At 44.1% G+C, this 20,820-nt stretch overlaps 1 protein-coding gene and 1 pseudogene across 1 annotated transcript; both read left to right on the top strand.

The window, feature by feature from the left end:
• Positions 1–308: 308 nt before the first annotated feature.
• GCM1 (glial cells missing transcription factor 1) lies at positions 309–17,659 on the top strand. Its single transcript, XM_061146121.1, has 5 exons — positions 309–380; positions 11,626–11,878; positions 12,925–13,037; positions 14,667–14,795; positions 16,925–17,659. The coding sequence occupies exons 1-5, from the start codon at positions 309–311 to the stop codon at positions 17,657–17,659; spliced, it is 1,302 nt and encodes a 433-aa protein (XP_061002104.1).
• On the top strand, positions 4,322–4,440 carry LOC133060006 (5S ribosomal RNA; annotated as a pseudogene).
• Positions 17,660–20,820: the final 3,161 nt, after the last annotated feature.

Here is a 20,820-nt window from a genome sequence, read left to right as displayed (position 1 = left end):
ACTGGAGGATAACTGTTTTACAGAGTTGTCTGGGTTTTAGCCATACAACAATGCAAATCAGTCACGAGTATACCTATGTCTTCTCTGTCTTGAACCTCCTTCCCACCCCGTCTCCTCCCAAGAGCACTGATTTTTATCTCCTTAATGATGAGTATCACTGTCATTTATTTTTTAGTGTTGGAAAGCAGTCTCCTGGTCTAAACTGCTTGGGTGGACTGATCCAACTGTAAGAGCCTTTGAGAGCAAAATTCTCAAGTGCCTCTAGAGCAGCTGGATAGACAGAAACGCGTGGGTGACCTGACTTCGTCATGGAACCTGAGAACGCTGATTCTGCAGACAAAGAACTAAGCTGGGACATTAATGATATGAAACTGCCACAGGTATGTACTTGTTCTCATGCTGCGTTCAGCATTTGGCCGTGAAGCCTTGAACGTACCTCCCTCAGACCTGAAGGATCTTGGTGAGGATCCCAGCTGGGTAAATACCTCTCCTACAGAGTTTCAATTGGACATCCGACCAAGGACTTTTTTAATGTATATAATTTTTATGTATTTACTTTTGGCTGTGCTGGGTCTTCGTTGATGCGTGGGCTTTTCTCTCTTTGTGGTGCCCAGGCATCTCATTGTAGTGGCTTCTCTTGTTGCAGAGCACAGGCTCTAGGGCGCAGGCCTGATAGTTGTGGTACATAGGCTTAGCTGCTCTATGGCATGTGGGATTGTCCCGGACCAGGGATGGAACCTGTGTCTCCTGCATTAGCAGGCAGATTCTTCACCACTGAGGCACCAGGGAACCTCGCCTCCGACTGAGGACTTTTAAGAGGAGATTCCTAAACCCATGATTTGAGAAGGCCCTCACAGAGCAGACTCCCCTGGTTACAGACTGAAGCAAAGGAAGTGTTACTTCCCTTCTCTTTCAAAGTTGTTTTGGCTCCAGTGCCATCTGCCTGGCTAGCTAGTAGAATGGAATCCATGATAATGTGCCTATAGATTGACTCTCTGTAACACACAAACTCCCATACAACCTTATTTGCTGGTAGTAATGGGTTTAACCTAAATCTGGCATTGGGAGGTCCCCGTGAGAGTTCTCTTCTAGAACTTTTGTGATGACTACACGGTCCATGCATGTGGGGCTACTCTCCAGCTAACAGAGTGACTTCCATTTCGTGTTTTCTTTGCCTTCATCTTTGGCAATGACGTTAAAAAAATTTTTTTTATTTTATTTCTTTTTGGCTGCACTGGGTCTACCTTGCTTTGCGCGGGCTCTCTCTAGTTACTGCAAGCTGGGGCTACGTTTCATTGCAGGGCTCGGGCCTCTCATTACAGTGGCTTCTCTTGTTGTGGAGCACCGGCTCTAAGCACGCAGGCTTCAGCAGTTGCAGCATACAGGCTTGGTAGTTGCGGTACATGGGCTTAGTTGTTCTGCGGTGTGTGGAATCTTCCCAGACCAGGGATTGATCCCATGTCCCCTCCGTTGACAGGTGGATTCCCAACTACTGTGCCACCAGGGAAGGCCTGACAATTGACATTTTAAACTCTTAGTTTGGTGGAAAACAGTAGTTTTATTTTTTATCTTTTTTTTTTTTTTTTTTTTTGCTGAGCCACATGGCTTGTGAGATCTTAGTTCCCCAACTGGGAACTGAATCCCAGGTCACAGCAGTGAAAGCTTTGACTCTTAACCACGGGACCGCCAGAGAATTCCCAACATTAGTTGTTTAAAACTGATTTCCTTGACCCCTCATTTTGGTCTTTTTTCCAGTGAAGAAAGAAGGTTTTCACTGGAAGTTATTGGGAAGGGTGCCTGGGAAAGCTAAGACTGGAGACCACCAGAACCATCTAGTGGAAAGTCATGCTCATTTGCCTGATTTGGGGGAATGAGAAATTTGAATTATCCCAAGCAGAGGAGAGGGAATGGAGATTCCACCGTTGTTGGTTTTTTCCCACAGTTTTGATTTATGCTCACTCCAGATTTCACTCTAAAAAAGGCTTCCAGATCATTCCAAATTTCACTCTAGTGAAGTGCTTCTCTTTATGTTTCCCCTTACACTTCCTTCCCCATTCCCTCCTGGTAGGTTTTGGAAGAGCTAGGAAGTGCTAAGTATGCCCTACTTGCCATTCATTTAAGGATGGCTAACTATATCACAGCTAAATCATGCAAATATCTATTTTAAGGGTTTGTGTTTATAGTTGCTTGTAATTGGTTTACAGTAGTTATCGCTGTTTTAGGGAAAACTTTAAGGTAAATTTTAATTACTCCTGGCTCAGAGACCCATATTCCTAATTTGTGATAGAAGGTCCCAAATAGAGAAACTGGGCATCCTCAAAAATAAGAGTTGAAGGAAGCAGGTATATAGATGATTTCGCAAATTCCCATCCCAGCGCGGGACCTTTAATGGGGTCTAAGAACACTGTACTAGCATGTATTTTTTTCTAGGGCAGAGGAGTCATATCATTCATCAAATCTATAGACAAAAGAAAGAACCATGTCCCTGGAGGGGATCTCAGGGTTCATAAAGGTTCATGTTCCAACATGAATTTTCCAAAACTTAAGCCTTCTCAGCTACCAGAGACATTTACAAGAAAAGTCCACATGCAATTCTGGAAATGTACCATTTTTAGTTTGTAGAAAAATTTCAGTGGCTCATGAAAATAGATAAGTGTCCTTCAGTTTGTTAAATATGCCAGGGAAATGATTAAAAGAGCAAATGGTGCTTTAGTATTTCGGAGAAGGAAATGGCAACCCACTCCAGTATTCTTGTCTGGAGAATCCCATGGACAGAGGAGTCTGGTGGGCCACAGTCCCTGGGGCTGCAAAGAGTCAGACACGACTGAAGTGACTAAGCACGCACGCACATTTTCTGAGCAGAGTCAACATTGTCCTCATCTGGATTTATGGGGCTGTGGAATCGTATCAAGACCCAGCTGAGGCAAAAAATAGAAGGTGTTGAAGCCAAGCACAGTAGATTTTTATATTTTGAGAGTGTTTCTGGAGGCAGAGCAGTGTACGATGGGAAGCACGAGGCTAGGAGACCAGGCCTAGTCTTTGAATTCCAGTCTTGCCTCCTTTTACCTGTAGAACTTCATGGAGTGGTTTAGCATGTCTGAGGTCCCCTTTCCCCTTCTGATAATGAAGTTGTTGCACTAAACAGTCTCTTATGGACTCTTTTAGTTCTAACAATCTAGGATCTGGTGACTCAAGATTCAGAAGGTGGCCTGCACCCTAGGACAGGGGCTGGGTGCCAATCACAGGGCCTGGCACTTATTAAACAAGAAAGGACAAGTATGAAATTCATGAATGAGTGGGTCCATAGCTTATCATCTGGGTGGCTCTAAACAAATCTGTTTTCTTGTTTTCATTATCTCCTCTGTAAAAGTAAAATAGTAATTCCTCATATACCTTGCTTGAATCTTTGAGTTGTTTAGAACAGATATTTTCTCAAAATGTGTTCTGTAGTGTGTAAGTTACAAGAAATTTTAATGGATGTTGTGAAGGAAGGAAAGAAGGACTAAGTTCAACCAAGTTAAGCCAATTTCTTCTTCTTCTTTTTTTTTTTTCCATGCCATGCATCATGTGGAATCTTAGTTTTGAATCCATGCCCCCTGCCGTGGAAATGAAGAGTTCTAACCACTGAAGAATTTCCTAAGCCAATCTCTCTGCTGCAGACATAGTGTTTTTCTTACTGCATGATGGCTCTCCCAAGAGGAGGCTGTGTTGGCAATGTCACCCTAACTTATTTTTGACCACAAAGCTGTTTTTCCATGGAGCCCCTTAGGCAATGAGTGGTCCTCAGACCATCTGTTTGAGCATTAAAAAAATATGTTTCAAATAATTCCATCGATAATAGCAAGCACTGGCTTACTACTATTATACTTTTCCCCAATTTTATTCTCTGTCCCACCCATACAAAGAATTTATAGTTTATTTTTCACATTTGCATGTTCTTTCCACAGTTCCTACAAATTCCTTTCTTATTAATCCACTGACTTGCTTCAAGTTTCAAGATAGTTACCTGAGTGCTTATTGCATCTTCTGATCCTGGAAACTCCAAAGGCCCTTTTTACATCACAGATCAAGATCTATGAGTTAATTTTTGGCAACAGTGAACAGTGACATCCTCATCAGGACATCAGAGAGTTTTGATGTCAGTGGGCTGTGTCAGATACCACTGGATGCAGGGGCTGTTAACCCATGTTAACTTTCATGGAAGGACTCAGGATTTGGGCCAGTGGAACAAAATCAGTGTCCGAACAGAGAATCAATGCCATATAGAAAAATGCCAGAGGCACTGAAGGAGGGTGTATATAATTTAGTATGACTCCGACATGTCTATGGCCATATTACCCTGAACGCACCCCATCTCATCTGATCTTGGAAGCTAAGCAGTGTCAGGCCTGGTTAGTACTGGGATGGCTGACTGCCTAGGAATACTGAGTGCTGTAGGCTTTGGTTTCCCTGGTGGCTCAGACGGTAAAGAATCTACCTGCAATACAGGAGACTCAGGTTTGATCCCTGGGTTGGGAAGATCCCCTGGAGAAGGAAATGGCAACCCTCTCCAGTATTCTTGCCTGGGAAATCCCATGGACAGAGGAGCCTGGCAGGCTACAGTCCACAGGGATCGTAAAGAGTCTGACCCGACTGAGCGACTAACACTTTCACTTACTTTCGGGCATGGGGATAAAGGCTGAGCATTTGGCAAAAGGGCTCTCTCTGGACAAGTATATTGTAAAAGGTGAGAGGATTAGGTCAGATGAAGATAAGACAAGGAAGGCAAAGTAGAGCACTTTGAAGTTCAAAGCCTCCCTACAGGGGAGCCGTGCACAGGCATTCAGTAAGGAGATCTGGGAGACAAGCGGCCTGAAAGGTGGTTTGGAGGCAGAATTGTTTCATGTGCCCTCCTCCCTTCTTTCAGCTGCATGTTTGTCTTTATAAATCTTCATGGAACTCATTTCTGATCACTTGTCTGACTCGTGGTTAATTTGATACCACTTCTACTTTATCCAGCCTCCATGGAGTCAGCCCAGAACTGCAGGCACTTAACTTACTCAAAACCATCATTGATAAATGCCTCATTATTCCAGTCCAACGTAATACACCAATTTTGCTTTCCCTTTCTATTCCCTTAAACTACTTTAGAAGTTCAAATATAATTGCTGTAGGGTTTGCTTGATCCAAGCCGCAAAAGTCTGGGTTGAGTTAGTCTCACCTTTGTTAAAAACGCTCACCACAGGGTTCCCTGGGCTTCCCAGGTGGCGCTCATGGTAAAGAATCTGCCTACCCATTGCAAGAGGTGTAAGAGACGCAGGTTCGATCCCTGGGTCGGGAAGATCTCCTGGAGGAGGGCATGGCAACCCACTCCAGTATTCTTGCCTGGAGAACCCCACGGACAGAAAAGCCTGGCAGGCGACTATCCATAGGGTCACAAAGAGTCTGCCACGACTGAAGTGACTTAGCATGCACATACATGGTTCATTACAAGGATGCGTCTCATGAGCGTTGATTGTAATACTTGAGACCCTTGAATGATGAAGAAATCTCTTTCTTTTTTTTCTGGTTGACAATTGGATAGAAAACCAACTCCTTTTTCTTCTCAATAGCGACCGCTCTGCTCCCTGCACCTGCCCGATTCTCTGAGCAGAAGCGCAGGTATTCCATAGCCCCACAGCAGACAAACACCCCGAATCATTTTGTTCCTTGAAAATGAGCAGTTTGCCGATTAAACCCACAACCAAAGCCACACGGAGCTATTAACTCACACAATTCCAAGGTTTAAATATACTTTTTGTAGAGAAAATCTTAAACTATACATAGGCTAAACATAAATACAGGGCCACCTGAAGCCTGGAGAATCAACTCCAAAGAGGCCATGTCTTTGATGAGTTCATTCCTGGACCATGGTTTTAACAAGCACAATTTCCTTTGCCTCAGTCTTATGGGCAAAGGTGAATCTCTGAGCTCCTTCTGTGAATTTGTTTAGAGAAATGTAATCAGAACAAGCTAGTTGTAATCAGATGTGTCGTGGTGCTAGGGAGCTAAGGGGTAAATAAGAGTCTGCATTTCTGGTGAATTATTATCTGACTGCATGGTCAGTTCACCTTGTTGGTCTGACGGGGACACTCTTGACTTTGTCCTCTTTGCCTGGCATTCTCCTTGCTCTCAATGTCATTTGAACTCCCGGGGACATCTCCACCTATATGGACCCCATGGTCATCGGGTGCCCCCACTTTCGGGGCCAGAATTCTTCTGCTGCCCTCTGCTTCTGGGGTGGTGGGGATGGTAGCAGAGACTCTCGTTGGGTGCCTGCCAGGAGGTCCCTTGCTTAGCCGGGTGGAATTGGGAAGGAAAGGGAGACAAGAAAAGGTAGGGGGTGACAGAATTTGAAAGCTGGGGCACTCTGTCCCACCTTAGTGTTGTCTGAGCAAATAAGGAACTTTTTGACCTGCATCTTGACCTTTAATAAAGGTGGGAAATGGCAAGATTACCCAAAGGCAGTAATGCTTAAGTTAACTCAAAAACATTTAGTCAAATTGAATTTCTCTCTTTGAAAACATTTGGAGTTGGGTTTCCAGTTGGTTCAGAGAGGTAAGTTCCCAAAAGGTTTAACGTAAATCAAAATGCTGGATAAATTTTTTTTTCTGTGCTCCATAAGTAATATCTATCCCTCTCTCTGATTTGCTTAAACATGTATCTGTTTGCTAGCCCTGTTTTATTTGGACGCATTTATTTATGAGGAATTTATAAGCTATTCTTATTAAAGAAAACCTGGCAGATAATTGTTTTACACTAGAGTGGATTATATCCCAAGGGAAAATCATTTTTAGTATAATAGCATGCTAATATCAATATTTTTGAGATCTCATTTCAGAATTTTGATTTTAATTCATTAGTTCTATGTAACAGTGTGTATTTCTTAAGCTACCCATTAAAACTTCAAGTAGTTAAATAAATGAGAATGAGGGAAGAAAGAAAGGTGCTATATCATTGCACAGCTTCAAAGATTTTGAGTGACTTAGAAGACTAAGTCTCTTGGGGACAAAAATTACATACAGAAGTCACGTAAATATTCATTAAACCCCCAATGATATTACCCATGATATAATACAATATAAATTTGTTACATTTATATGTTGGAAACCTTAAGAATATTCCCTTTAAATTATAACCTTCTTAACCAAGAGGAAAGACAAAGAGTTACTCATGAAAAGTTAGAAACAAACATAAAAAGAAGATCCAAAAAGAGGGAAATGTTTTGTGGGGATTTGTTAAACAAGATTAAGAAACAATCGTTCTTCTTCTAAAATTTTACGCTCTAGTGCCTTAAATTTAGGAGATTTTCAGAGTTCCCTATCATTCATTTGACATCTGGATTCCTTTGCATCACTGGAATCTGGGTTTTCTCATAACTGCAATGTCAAAAAATGTCAGAAATCCCACAAAAGTCCTGGTCAAAAGACTGGTCATATATAAATAGCCAAGAGAATATCTTGATATAAATACTCTTGCTCCTGGTAATTTTCTTGAGGTTGTACATTGTCAAACTTATTACTGGCTTATTAATGGAACTGGAAAACTAGGGTACTGGTGGAGGAGCTGATGGGAAAAAAGCTTAACATACTGTGGAATGCAGAACAAACAATGTGGGCTTTAGAACAAACCTCAACAATATTAAAATAATTGAAAACACAGATGTGTTCAACTATAATGGATCCAAACAAGACACCAATAACAAAAGACAACAGGAAATTCTGTAAATACACAGAAACTAAACAATATATTTCTAAATAATTCATCAAAGAAGAAAGCTCATAGGGAAGTGAAAACATGCATTGAACTGAGAGAGAAAGAAAAGACAGTGAAGAACATTTCTGGCTTTACTGGCAGGGAGTCCTTGCTTTAACTGGAGTATTTGAATTGCTCTCACAAACACTGTAGGTTCCTTCTGGTTTGTGGGGTCTATGCCACTGACCAGACTGAAGGGGCCCCTCACCTTTATTTTATTTATTTAAAAAAAATATTTATGTATTTACTTGGCTGCACTGGGTCTTAGTTGCAGCTTCATTGCAGCATGGGAACTCTTAGTTGCAGTATGTAGGATCTAGTTCCCCAACAAGGGATCAAATCCTGACCCCTTGCAGTGAGAGCCTGGTGTCTTAGTCACTGGATTGCTAGGGAAGTCCCATCCCTTTAAAACATGGAAATCTCAGCTTTCCTTCAAGACCACCTTGTTCTTATCTCTGCTGCCCTGACAACTGTGCTTTGTATTGGAATAATTCAAATCCACTGACAAATTTCTGCAGCCCAGATCGTTAAAGGTCCACATTTTAACATTTTAACCTACATTGTTATTACTTCAGAAGATAAAATATTATGCTTTCAGTGGCATTTCTGTGGCAGAAGACAGCACTGTTTAGAGCTTTGGATCAGAAGGAAGAGAAGAGAAGGTGGGTGGAGGAAGCAGGAGACAGAGAAGGCAAGAGGGGGCCGCCTCCAGGGGCTGCCTGAGATTGTGTGTTGAGTTAATCCCACTCAGAATTACCAGAGAAGTTGGGAGAGAGCTGCTCATTCAGCACCTTGGCCTGGCTGGGCCTCTTTCCTAGAAACTAGACACAGTGGCCTTTGGACCGGAGGGGACCCCCACCCCTAGACACCACCCCCTTTCCCCTGCTCTTCTGGAGCAACATCCCCTTTCCTCACCACCGGGCGGCACAGTGGAGCGATCGTTGTCGCTGCTCTGAGAGAGAAGCTCAGAAACAGGAGTTGTGCCCACTAAGCTTTGGTTTTATAGGGGCTTGGACGCCTGTCTTACATTTGGCTAAACAAGGTTTAAAGTGTCAGGTGACTTCTCTGGGGGTCATCGCCTAAAAGCTGCTGGCCCTCACACCCAATGGCTGGTGTGTGTTGCCCGAGATCAGAAGACTAACAGCTAACACTGACGTGGAACTTGCTGTGTGCCAGGCACGGGCTCTATTTTATTTTTTATTGATGTATAGTAGATTTATGATGTTGTTTTAGGTTCTGGTATACAGTAAAGTGATTCAGTCATACACATATCAATATATATTCTTTTTCATATTCCTTTCCATTAGGGTTTATTACAGGATATCAAATAGAGTTTCCTGTGCTATACAGTAGGATCTTTTTTTTTAAAATCTATTTTATATATATAGTAGTTTGCATCTGCTAACTCCAAACTCCTAATTTAGCCCTCTCTGCTTTCCTCTTTAGTAACTGGAAGTTTGTTTTCTATGTCTGTGAGTTTATTTTTATTTCATAGATAAATTCATTTGTATCATTTAAATTTATTTTTCCCTTTTTTTTTCTCTTCTCCGCACCCACCCCCCCCAACCCCCGCCCTGCTACACACAACTTGCAGGATCCTACTTTCCTGACCAGGGAGTGAACCCAGGCCCTCAGCAGTGAAAGCGCTGAGCCCTAACCACTGGACCACAAGGCAATTCCCTGTATCTTTTTTTTTTTTTTTTTAGATTCTACATACAAGTGATATGATATTTGTCTTTTTTCTTTACTTGCTTCAACTTAGTACGATCATCTCTAGGTCCATCCATGCTGCTGCAAATGGTGTTATTTCATTCCTTTTCACGGCTGACTATTCCATGATGTGTATGTACTACAACTTCTTTATCCATTCATCTGTCAGTGGACACTTAGGTTGCTTCCATGCCTTGGCTGCTGTGAGTAGCAAGCACTATTTTGAATGCTTTGTGTATGTTGACCCGTTCAGTCTCCGAACATCCCTGTCGGGCAGGTACTCCCAGGGCCCCCATCTCACAGAGCAGAGAGTGGAGCCCTTCCCTGTCAGGGTGAGGCCCACACCCTGGCCGAGTGCCTCCCCAAGTTGTGCTCCTTCTAACAGTAAATATTTTAGGTTTTGTGGGCCATACAGTCTTGACTGCACCTACTGGACTCTGTCACGGTGTGTAAACATATTCACAGACAACACATATGAATGAACATGGCTGGGTTCCAATAAAACTTTATTTACAAAAACAGGCATTGGGGACTACCCTGGAGGTCCAGTGGCTAAGACTCTGTGCTCCCAAAGCAGGGGGCCTGGGTTCGATCCCTGGTCAGCAAACTAGATCCCACATTCTGCAACTAAGAGTTCACATGTCAAAACTAAGACCTGACACAGCCAAATAAATAAATATATTTTTAAAAAACAGGCATTGGACTGGATTTGGCTCATGGTCCTAGCTTGCAGACCCTAGCTCTTCACTATTAATTAGTGCTACCTCTCATGTACATAAAACCTCTCATTTTTATTTCCTCAGACCCATTTCAATCTCCATGAAATTCCATACAAATGACAACTATCATTAACAATATAAAACTTACAGTTTACAACACATCTGCTCTTCCCAGTACTTTTGTGAAAAGTGTTTTATCAATATCCCCATTTAGAAGAAAAGCAAAATGAGACAGCTGCCTACCCAGAGTCTCATGTTACAAAGTTGTTTGGTGTCTTCTACACTTGAACTCCAACTTGGAGAGATATGACCTCCTGGAGCTGCCCTTCCATCCTGATGTTTGCTTATCCTTTTCAGATGTCTTGTTTTTCCTTTCTCATATTCTATGCTGTGTTTTCTTGCTTGGGGAGCAAAGGAGAAGCACCCTTCTGGAGCTTCTAGAATCTAAACCCTAACCTTCCAGAAGCTTCTTGTTGAAAAAATGTTCTTATACCATGTCTCTGGAAGCTGCAAGAATGGGCACTGCTTAAGTTTGACCACTGAGATTGCTAATGATTCTCACTGTAAGAACAGGTCAAACATGGCCATGAGCCATAACTTCACTAACATTCAGCCAGAGCTCCCTGCATGCTAGGTGATGAGCTAAGTAATTCTTATATGTTATCCTATGTAACTCTCAGACCCACTCGAGGTAAGTAGGTCTGGTTATTTCCATTATACAGATGAAGAAATGGAGACACAGAAAGTTAAATAACTTATGCTATGAGGATTAAGTGTCCTGTGTCCCTGCCTACTTAAAGAGGAGAGTTTGGTTTAGTTAGGTACCCATAGGCAGGGAACTGTGTCAGTCCTGGGCAGGAACATGAAAGTTTTCAGTCAAGCTCAACCTGTCCTTACTCCTCCACCCTGTTTGAGGCGCATGAACATGGGAGTAGAGCAAAGGGGAGAGAATTTCCGCAGAGGCGGAAGCGACTGTCCAGCCTTCCACCGCGTTTCTCAGCTGGTTGTGCATTAAACCCTCCACTTTCTCAACAAGCTAAGCACCACGTGGAGCGCGACACTGTCTCGCTGCCCTGCCCCAGTGCCATCCACAGCCATTGTGCAAGAGTACCATCGCGTTGCTTCACTCTCCAACATTCTCAGTGAGCAGTGGTCCTCACTCATCACCAAAGGCTAGAGGAGCATCAGTCCCGCAGAGGGCTGCATCACTAGCCATTCTGGTCCAGGGGGCAGATGTGGGATGGACCCAGCGGTCACGTGGCCACAGCCGGGCTGTGCGCGCTCAGACCCCCGCTGCGTGGTAAGATCCAGCTGGGTCTTTGCCAGAGATACAATGCCCAGAAGAGCTGGGCGCCAGGCCACCTATCTGCCCAGTGGTGACTTCCAGCTGAAACCATAATAATCTCCTTTGTGTTTTCATCAGAACGTGAAAAAAACAGACTGGTTCCAGGAGTGGCCCGATGCCTACGAGAAGCACATCTACAGCTCCGACGACAGGAACGCGCAGCGCCACCTGAGCAGCTGGGCCATGCGCAACACCAACAACCACAACTCCCGAATCCTCAAGAAGTCCTGCCTGGGCGTGGTGGTGTGCGGCCGCGACTGCTCGGTCGCCGAGGGCCGCAAGGTCTACCTGAGGCCAGCCATCTGCGACAAGGCCCGGCAGAAGCAGCAGAGTAAGTGGCGCTCCCGCCCTGAGGGGCCTCGACGTTCTCCCTCCTCCCAAGGGCCCAGCCTCCTTGCTGGAGGGTGGAGGAGACCAAGGCTGTTTCTAGAGATCATTTTAAGGAGAGTCAGCCAGCCCCCTGGGCCCCTGTATTCCCATAGATCTGCCATGTCTGGTGCACCCACCCCTAACACTGCTCCCTTGGGTTAAGATCTGACTTGGGGCCTCTGTTAAAAGGAGGATGCATCACTCAGGGGACAAACATTAATTCATCAGCACATTCACATATGTGAATAGTGTAACAGAAGGTTGTGCACCAGGCTTGCCCCCCGACACCTTGGGGAATGGGGTCCCCCAAATGATCTCAGTGAGCGCTTTGATCTGGAGGGGGGACCCGGGACTAAATCTGAGGTTAGACTCAATTCCGTGCCATTTAGGTTCAGGCCATCATCACATGCTAATTCTTCTTCTTTTTTTTTTATCATATTCATCAGATTGTGAAATAGATGCATTCAGCATTCCCTGTACATTGCCCGCTTCGGATCTCAAGTTACTTCACGTTCTTTCCTTGTCCTTTGTTTTCCAAACTTGCTCTCAGGGCCGGACGGCATCAGTCATTTACACTTTAGTGGAAATTATAGTAGCTGCATTCTCTCCGTCATGTGGTTTTGCTCCTTGACCCTTAGTTCAAATTGTGAAGTGAAAGGATTTTTTCCTCTTTACAAAGAATTTCAAGGATCGGTAAATAAGGAGAGAAGGATTTTTTTTTTTGCTTAAAAGAGCTCCCCCTGCCCCCGCCCGCCCCCGACCTGTAAAATATTCCACTCAGTAGGTAACTGCTTCCTCTACCGCATGTGAGAGTGACCTGGGCTGCTTTAGTGGTCTGACCTCCTAGGCCCAGGAGTCATGCCCAGTGGGTGAAAGCCTGTAAAGCTGTGCCCAGATGGACTCTCTGCTGTTCCGGAGTCAAGTCTGACACGGGCAGAGCTGCACAGACCCGGGGATCTGCTGGCCAGGCTTGGCCGAGTGTGGTCACCTTCCTCTGCTCTTTTGTAGGGAAACGCTGCCCCAACTGCGACGGGCCCCTGAAGCTCATCCCCTGCCGGGGCCACGGGGGCTTTCCCGTCACCAACTTCTGGAGGCACGACGGACGCTTCATATTTTTCCAGGTTGGATTTATGTTAAAGATTCCATTTCTCTTTACTTCAGGAACTGTCCACAGAGCATGAGGGAGACTTGCCTCCAGGAGAGGCACAGGTGGAGGGGAGCCTGCACCCTCCCTGGGGGAACCCTCTGGGCAAGCAAACGTCTGTGCCCCGAACCTCGAGAGAGGAGCCAAGAGTGGAGCCCAGGCTCCAAGGGGGTGACCGCTGTCGGTAACGTGGGCCCCCGTGCACTGGCCTTCCGCAGACCCAGCTCTGCCTTTTCACCAGCTCTCTAAACATGGACACATTGCTTTACTTCCCGAAGCCCCAGTTTTCAGTAAAATGTGGTATTAAGGGGTCCTCTCCAGGGAGGTGGCAGAAACAGTGGACTCTGAGAGCTGGACTGTCTGGATCTGAGTCCTTGCTAAACCTGCCTCGGAAAAGAAAACGCTCTGAATGTACAGGGTTTGCCAACTTGTGGAATATAACTGTTCTCATCATGGCTGATTTCAAGTTGGTTTTCTTTAAGTTAATTATTTTAATATACATTTTTTCATAATACTTACATGATCATAAGGTTGAACACAGGGTTCCATGGCAAAAGCACATCAAAAATTAATATTGAAGGTAATAGAGAATGAAGATATTAAGCTTGACAGAAATTCTCTGGAAAGATCTCTTTGGTAGAACTGTGCCAGACCACCTGAAATTTTCTTTCCTTGCTTTCCTCTTTGTTCATTCAGTATCTCCAACAAATATATTTTAAAAAATTTTAATTCTATTGGAGTATAGTTGATATGTGGGGGCTTCCCAGGTGGTGCTAGTGTTAGAGAAGATGCCTGCCGATGAAGGAGACACAAGAGACAAGGGTTTGATCCCTGGAGGAGGAAATGGCAACCCACTCCAGTATTCTTGCTTAGAAAATCCCATAGACAGAGAAGCCCAGTAGTCCATGGGGTCGCAAAGAGTCGGACATGACTGAGCACGCACGCACACCCTTAGTTGATTTACAGTGTTGTGTTAATTTCAGATGTACAGCGAAGTGTCAAGCCATTTTTAACAACCAGCTCACAAAATACCTGAATGGCCAACAGTTGGCTCTCTACCTGGCTGGCTCTGGCACACTCTGGATCCCAGTTCCCCCACTTTACTAGAGGAGGTTTCCCAGGTGGTAAATCTCTCCATGCCTCCATCTCCTCCTACTCTGTAAGCTGGGGGTGATGGTAATGGTGTGGCCCTCGCAGCATTGCGCTGAAGATTCAAGAATATGTGTAATCAGTGTTACTCATTATCACTATGAATGTGACTTGGCAGGGCTGGGGAGAGGAGTGCAAAGAAGGAGTACCATCAGCAAAGGCCAGCGGGTGGGTGGGCTTCTTGTTCAGTCACTAAGTTGTGTCTGACTCTTTTCGACCCCATGGACTGCAGTATGCCAGGCTTCCCTGTCCCTCACTATCTCCCGGAGTTTGCTCAACCTCATGTCCATTGAATCGGTGATGCTACCCAACCCTGGGAGGGTCGTAAAAGGTTACTCTGATCTTGTGACAACAGTCAACTGCAACAGCACCCAGTCCGACAGCAGAGTACCAGATAAGACTTTACATACCATGAAGTACATCCAGTTGTTTATTTTGCTGCTTCTTCTCCTTTAAGTCAAAGGGAGAGCATGACCATCCAAAGCCAGAAACCAAATTGGAAGCTGAGGCCAGAAGAGCAGTGAAGAAAACGCACTCAGCGTCTTCCTCAGTCTCCTCGAAGCTGAAACAGAGCCCAGACATAAAGGTAACCTTGCTCCATGCATCTTCAAAATATCTGGGGGCTTGCCATCCCTGTGGTGGCAGCAGTAGATTTCCCTGTCATCACCTACAAATGAGGGCTTCCCACATGCCGCTAGTGGTAAAGAATCTGCCTGCTAATACAGGAGACCCAAGAGATACGGGTTCTACCCCTGGGTCAGGAAGATCCCCTGGAATAGGAAATGGCAACTCATTCCAGTATACGTGCCTGGAAAATTTCATGGACAGAAGAGCTTAGAAGGTGCAGTCCGTGGGGCTGCAAAGAGTCAGACAAGACTGAGCACAAATTCCTAGGCAGAATTTATCTGTGATGGATTAAGCATGCTCTTAGCAGGTCTTTGAACCTATAAAGGAGAGCCCCAAATCATATATATTCAGGCTCACCTATGAGCCAGCATCTGGTGAAGAAACTGAATATGTGGTTTTCCTCTTAATGTCTACCATCTTTGCAGCATGCCGTCAACCATAAAGTCCATATAATTTCATAATCATCTTCCCTACTATAGTTAAAGAGAGACCTGAATTAGTACTTAACCTGTGTTTGGCACTCTCTGTATTTCTGCTAGAACCAAAAAGAAATGGTCTGCATAAAATCTGAGCCTCATACTTCTTCATTCTCCCCCGAAGCTGATGATTTCCTTAGTGCACTTGACCAAGATGAAATAACCAGGCAGTTTCTGAAAACAGTGGTCATCTGGGGATGTGGGGATGCCCACTTCTCCCCACAGTCAAACTGTGCTGTGATGTTCATGGCTTTCTGGCTGTCATAGTGTAGGTAGGGTTTGTCTGCTTAATAGTGTTTTACTAATTCCTATACTTTTTCCTGGGCTTCCCAGTTGCTGCTAGTGGTAAAGAACCCGCCTGCTGATGCAGGAGACATAAGAGATGTGGATTCAATCCCTGGGTCAGGAAGATACCCTGGAGGAGGGCATGGCAACTCATTCCAGTATTCTTGCCTGGAGAATCCCATGAACAGAGGAACCTGGTGGGCTAGAGTCCATAACGTCACAAAGAGTTGGACACAACTGAAGTGACTGAACAAGCATGCAGCATACTTTTTCTGCTGGTCAATGGTCCACATTTCAGGAGTACAGAAATTTAGCCAGTCAATCCTTGGAGGTTCTAATGTACCTTAAGGAAAAAAGTCATAATTTGAGTCATAATTTCAGGGAAATAGGAGCCCCTGAATCCCGGCAACTGGTCCCTTATCCCACCTACCAACCCTGGCAGAAGTTGAAGGGGGTTTCTTCTCACTCATCCTTCCTGGTCTGTCTTTTCAACTCCATCCTCTTATTCCTTGTGGTTGTTTAGCTGCTAAGTTGTGTCCGACTCTTTTGTGACCCCATGGACTGTAGCCTGCCAGGCTCCTGTGTCCATGGGATTTTCCAGGCAAGAATACTGGAGTGGGTTGCCATTTCTTTCTCCAGGAGATCTTCTCAACCCAGGGGTCAAACTTGGATCTCCTGCATTGGCAGGCAGATTCTTTACCACTGAGCCACCAGGAAAGCCCTATTAGTCAATAGTTTTCCATAAACAAGAAGATAATTTAGTCCTCAAGCAGATTCTTTTCTTGTGATTAACTGGAGAATGATATACTTTCTCCATTTAGAAAAAAAGTTGACCACATCATATGCCAGAGGTCTGTGATTCAACAAAGTGAGCTTCGAGTTTCTTGAGAAAAAAAAAAAAATAATAATCCCTTGGAATCCACTAAAAAGGAGAGAAGTCAAGGAGAAAGTTGAGATTCCCCTGAGGATAATATAAAACTCTGAAGCTGTGGTTTGATTTTTCTTACATAGCCACTTACAAGTTTCTCAAAGAGGCAATTAGGGTTTCAAATTTGCATTTGAGGTGGAATGTTCTAAGCATTCTCCTGTCTGAGTGAAAGAAGGGCCATGCAGCCCTTCCTGGTTGGTCAGATTTCGCATTGAAATGGCAGCAGCCTTGAGTTCCTGCAGGCCTCATGAGCTTGTGCAAAGCTCTGTGCACGTTTGTGCTTCGAGCATGTAGGGAATGAGGAAAATGCACAGAGCACTTGCTTGTGCAGGGTCACTCGTGGGTGCCTGGGGTAGTAGGGTGAGTTTAACTTATTAACATGAGCTTTTGTCTTTCCAGCCTCTTCCAGGTGAAACACAAAGTTGGGAAAGTTTAACTTGGTCTTTCCAGGAAGCTGTCCAATTGCCTCCTAGTTACAGCGGACATGTGATAGGTTACACTCCCCAGCAGAAGGCATGGAATGAAGGCTCATCCTTCCCCGAGAGCTATGGTTTGGGGGGTACCTCTGAGCTGGCAAACCTCACTCCCACGCTGGGCCCCCCTCAGCTCTACGACAAATGGGATTTGTCCCACAGTCGGGTCTCCAGCAGCGGAGACCTGCTCCAGCCCTCCATCTCTGGAGTCTTCTCTGATTACAGTGATCTGCAGACATGGAATAAGAACGTGGCTTTGGGACGAAGTCCTCTGAATGACAACAGTTGTCCCAGTTACCCTTTTCCTCTGACCAGCTGGCCCTACGACTTCTCCTCTTCCCAGAGCTCTTCAGAACCCTTCCACCAGCCGGTTCCAGTGGAACCACCAGCAGCCAAATCCAGCTATCCACCCATATGGCCAAATCAAGGGGGTGAACTTTATGAAGAGAAGGTGCCTGTGGATTTTAACAGCTACCACCCTCCCACCACCTGCCATTCACCCCAGGAAGACCCCGTTCTCCTCACCCACGCCTCTCAGCCTTATCACCAATATGCCCTGCCTGGCAAGAGCAACAAATGGGATTTTGATGAAGACATGGGGTGCCTGGGTTTGGATCACTGCAACAATGAGATGCTTCTAAACCTCTGTCCTTTAAGATGATCCAAATCAGAGGCTTTGCACTGCCGATGGGAGTGGCATTTGGTGCATCCACTGGGGAAAACAGTATGGAGGTTCCTCAAAAGATTAAAAGTAGAACTATCTACCAGATGATCCAGTAATCCCACTCCTAGAGGAATAATAGAATGAAACCAAATCACTGTCCTGAAGAGACATCTGCACCACCATCTTCACTGCAGCATCATTTACAGTAGCCAAGACATGGAAACAAGCTAAGACAGGTGCATGGGTAAAGAAAATGTGGTGTGTGTATATATATATAAATATATATATATATATATACCATTTAGCTGTAAAAAAGAAGGAGATCAAGTCATTTTCAACAATATGGATGGACCCTGAGGGCATTATGCTAAGTGAAATAAGCCAGAAAGAGAAAAACAAATATTGTTATGATCTCGCTTACATGTGGAATATTAAAAAACCCAAATTTATAAGAAATAGAGATCAGATTTGTGATTTTCAGAGGTGGAGGGTGAGGGGTGGGAAAACTGGGTGAAAGTGATCAAGAGGTAGATAGAAACTTCCAGTTTTAATCTAAATAAGTTCTGGAGATGTGAGGTACAACATGGTGACTATAGTTAATAAGACTGTACCATATATTTGAAAGTTAAGAAAATAGAGCTTAAAAAGTATCGCAAGGGGGGAAAAATGTAACTGGTGATGAATATTAACCACTCTTAATGTGGTTAACATTTTGCAGTATATGCATGTATCAGGGCATTATGGTGTACACTTTAAACTTATACAATGTTATTTGTCAATTATATCAATAAAATTATATCTCAATAAAACTGGGGGAGAAAAATGGCTGAAATCTTTTATAGCCATTTAAAAAACTGGAGGGGATAGCTAAAAGAATTTCTGTAGGAAGTAGTTTTCAAAAGGCAACCACAGATAAGTCAGAATCATGATGGCAAGCAGAAGGCAAGACTTCTTTCTTAATGTGAGTAATATCTTGGCCTGTCCTCCTCCACTCTAGTACTATAGGAGTATTAGAGGAGTCCTCAGGAGTACTGGGGTACTAAGGGAGTCCTCAGGAGTACTAGAGTAGTCTTCAAGAGTACTAAAGTATTAGGGGAGTCCTCAGGAGTACTAGAGTGCTCCACAGTGAGGATTGAAAACTTGTTCAACCTGTGGCAGGCAATTTCCTCTGCTCTTTCTTCCCCCACAATATTTGGGAATCTCAGCACCTACGTTGCATTATCTGTTCCATTTTCAATGTCCTTTAAACGACCTCAAACTGAGCAGATATGAAAAGTTAACCACCCAGGGTCTCAGCTAAGCCTTCTTGGAAACAGAACAAAGGACCAGAGAGAGTGAAAGAGCTTCAGAGGTCCAGAAAGACGAAGATGCTACCACTGAAGTAGTTAGCACTTTGTCTAGTCTGAAACATACAGGGTTGGTTTATAAGATGTGTCCCCTAGTTGATTTCCAAGGCTCATCAAGACAAGGGATAAAGACCCAACCCTATTTCCTAAAGACAAAGAGCAGCAAAATTAAACGTCTGCATGAAGAGACATTCCAGGGGCACCAAACAGACTCCTTTCCTTCCTCCTCTCCTCCCTGTCTTCCCCTTCCACGAGGGCTCCAGTTTTGTCCCACGTATCTTTATTTTTACAGTGTTGAACAGCACAGTTTCCAAATATGTGCTTGAAAATGTTTGCTTAGAAGAGTCGTTGTATAATTAACATGGCCATGGTCAGGTTGTTTCTTTGAATGCCAGTTCCTTTTTTTGCTGAAGTACTTTACAATAAAGGTGCGCCCAGACATAAAGTCAGGAAAGAACCATGCAATCAACAAATATTTTCAAAATGAATGCTCTTTTCTGTTTGAATAGTAACAAATGCACGTGATACAACATTGGACTCCTAATGTCCTTCTTAAGGCAACGTGGACTATTTTTCTTCTCTGCCTTCCAAAGATTAGAGATCTCTGCTTGCAGTCATCCTCCCTTATCTGTGGTGTGGGGTATGTTCCAAAACCCCCAATGGATACCTGAAATCACAGAGAGTACTAAACCCTATATATACTAAGTTTTTCCTATACATATATGCCTATGGAGGTTTAGTCACTAAGTCGTGTCTGACTCTTGTGACCCCATGGACTGTAGTCCGCCAGGCTCCTCTATCCATGGGATTTCCCAGGCAAGAATACTGGAGTGGGTTGCCATTTTCTACTCCAGGGGATCTTCCTGACCCAGGGAATGAATTTGGATCTCCTGCCTTGCAAGTGGATTCTTAACCAACTGAGCTACCAGGGAAGCCCATACATACCTATGGCAAAACTTAAATCATAAATTAGGTTCAGTAAGATAATATCTGAATTGCTGGCATCATTATTATTTATACTTTGGGACCATTATTAAGTAAAATATGGGTTATTTGAACACAAGAACGGTGATACTGTTAACAGTTGATCTGATAACCAACATGGCCACCAAGTGACTAACGGGTGGGTAGCATATACAGTGTGGAGGCCCTAGACAGAGGGGTGATTCACATCCTGGCTGAGAAGCCAGAAGGATCCTCATATTGTTGTGTGTAGCTGAACTTTGTTATTTTCATCTCTGTATTAAATTTATTTATTCGCACCTAAAATGCCTTTCCTCCATGCTCTAAGACAGGTGTCTCTCGCTAAACATTTTGGCTCAAACTTCTAGGAAGAAGTGTCTTGAAATTCACCACTACTTGGAGAGCATCAGGAGCTTGCAGCCCCCCATCCTGCAGGTCCTTGAGTGTAAAAAACCAATTAGAGACCTGTAACCATTGGATCCAAGGGTTGGAACAAAGTTTAAAGATTGCTTGTGCAAGTATCTAAACAGACATGAACCTACTTGATAACTTCTTAAATAGAAGCTTACCCAATCTGTGTTTATATCTTTGCAGAGAAGAGACATTCTTTCCTTTAGAGCACAATCAGAATCACAATTTCATCAGTGCTTTGAATTCAGGTCATTTCAAGGATGCCTTACTATTCCCTGAGGACAAGGACTAGGTCTTCAGTTGAAAAATATTACAAGCCTATTATATACACCCAGGTAGCGAGACATCTGAATCTGTGTAACTCACAAAAGCAAGAGAAGACCCTGAATGCTAGTCCTTACTACAAAGATGCAGTGGTCAAAATAACCTAACACAGGC

This window comes from Dama dama, chromosome 7, assembly GCF_033118175.1.
Source record: "Dama dama isolate Ldn47 chromosome 7, ASM3311817v1, whole genome shotgun sequence".
NCBI lineage: Eukaryota > Metazoa > Chordata > Mammalia > Artiodactyla > Cervidae > Dama > Dama dama.
Note: the sequence above shows the minus strand (reverse complement) of the source record. Positions and strands in the feature narration are given on the sequence as shown.

Bases quoted from the DNA above. Each gene is read 5' to 3' on its own strand.
- GCM1 (XM_061146121.1), top strand. From the start codon at position 309: ATGGAACCTGAGAACGCTGATTCTGCAGACAAAGAACTAAGCTGGGAC. The intron at 13,038-14,666 runs GTTGGATTTATG...TTCTCCTTTAAG, and splicing joins GACGCTTCATATTTTTCCAG to TCAAAGGGAGAGCATGACCA. The intron at 14,796-16,924 runs GTAACCTTGCTC...TTGTCTTTCCAG, and splicing joins AACAGAGCCCAGACATAAAG to CCTCTTCCAGGTGAAACACA.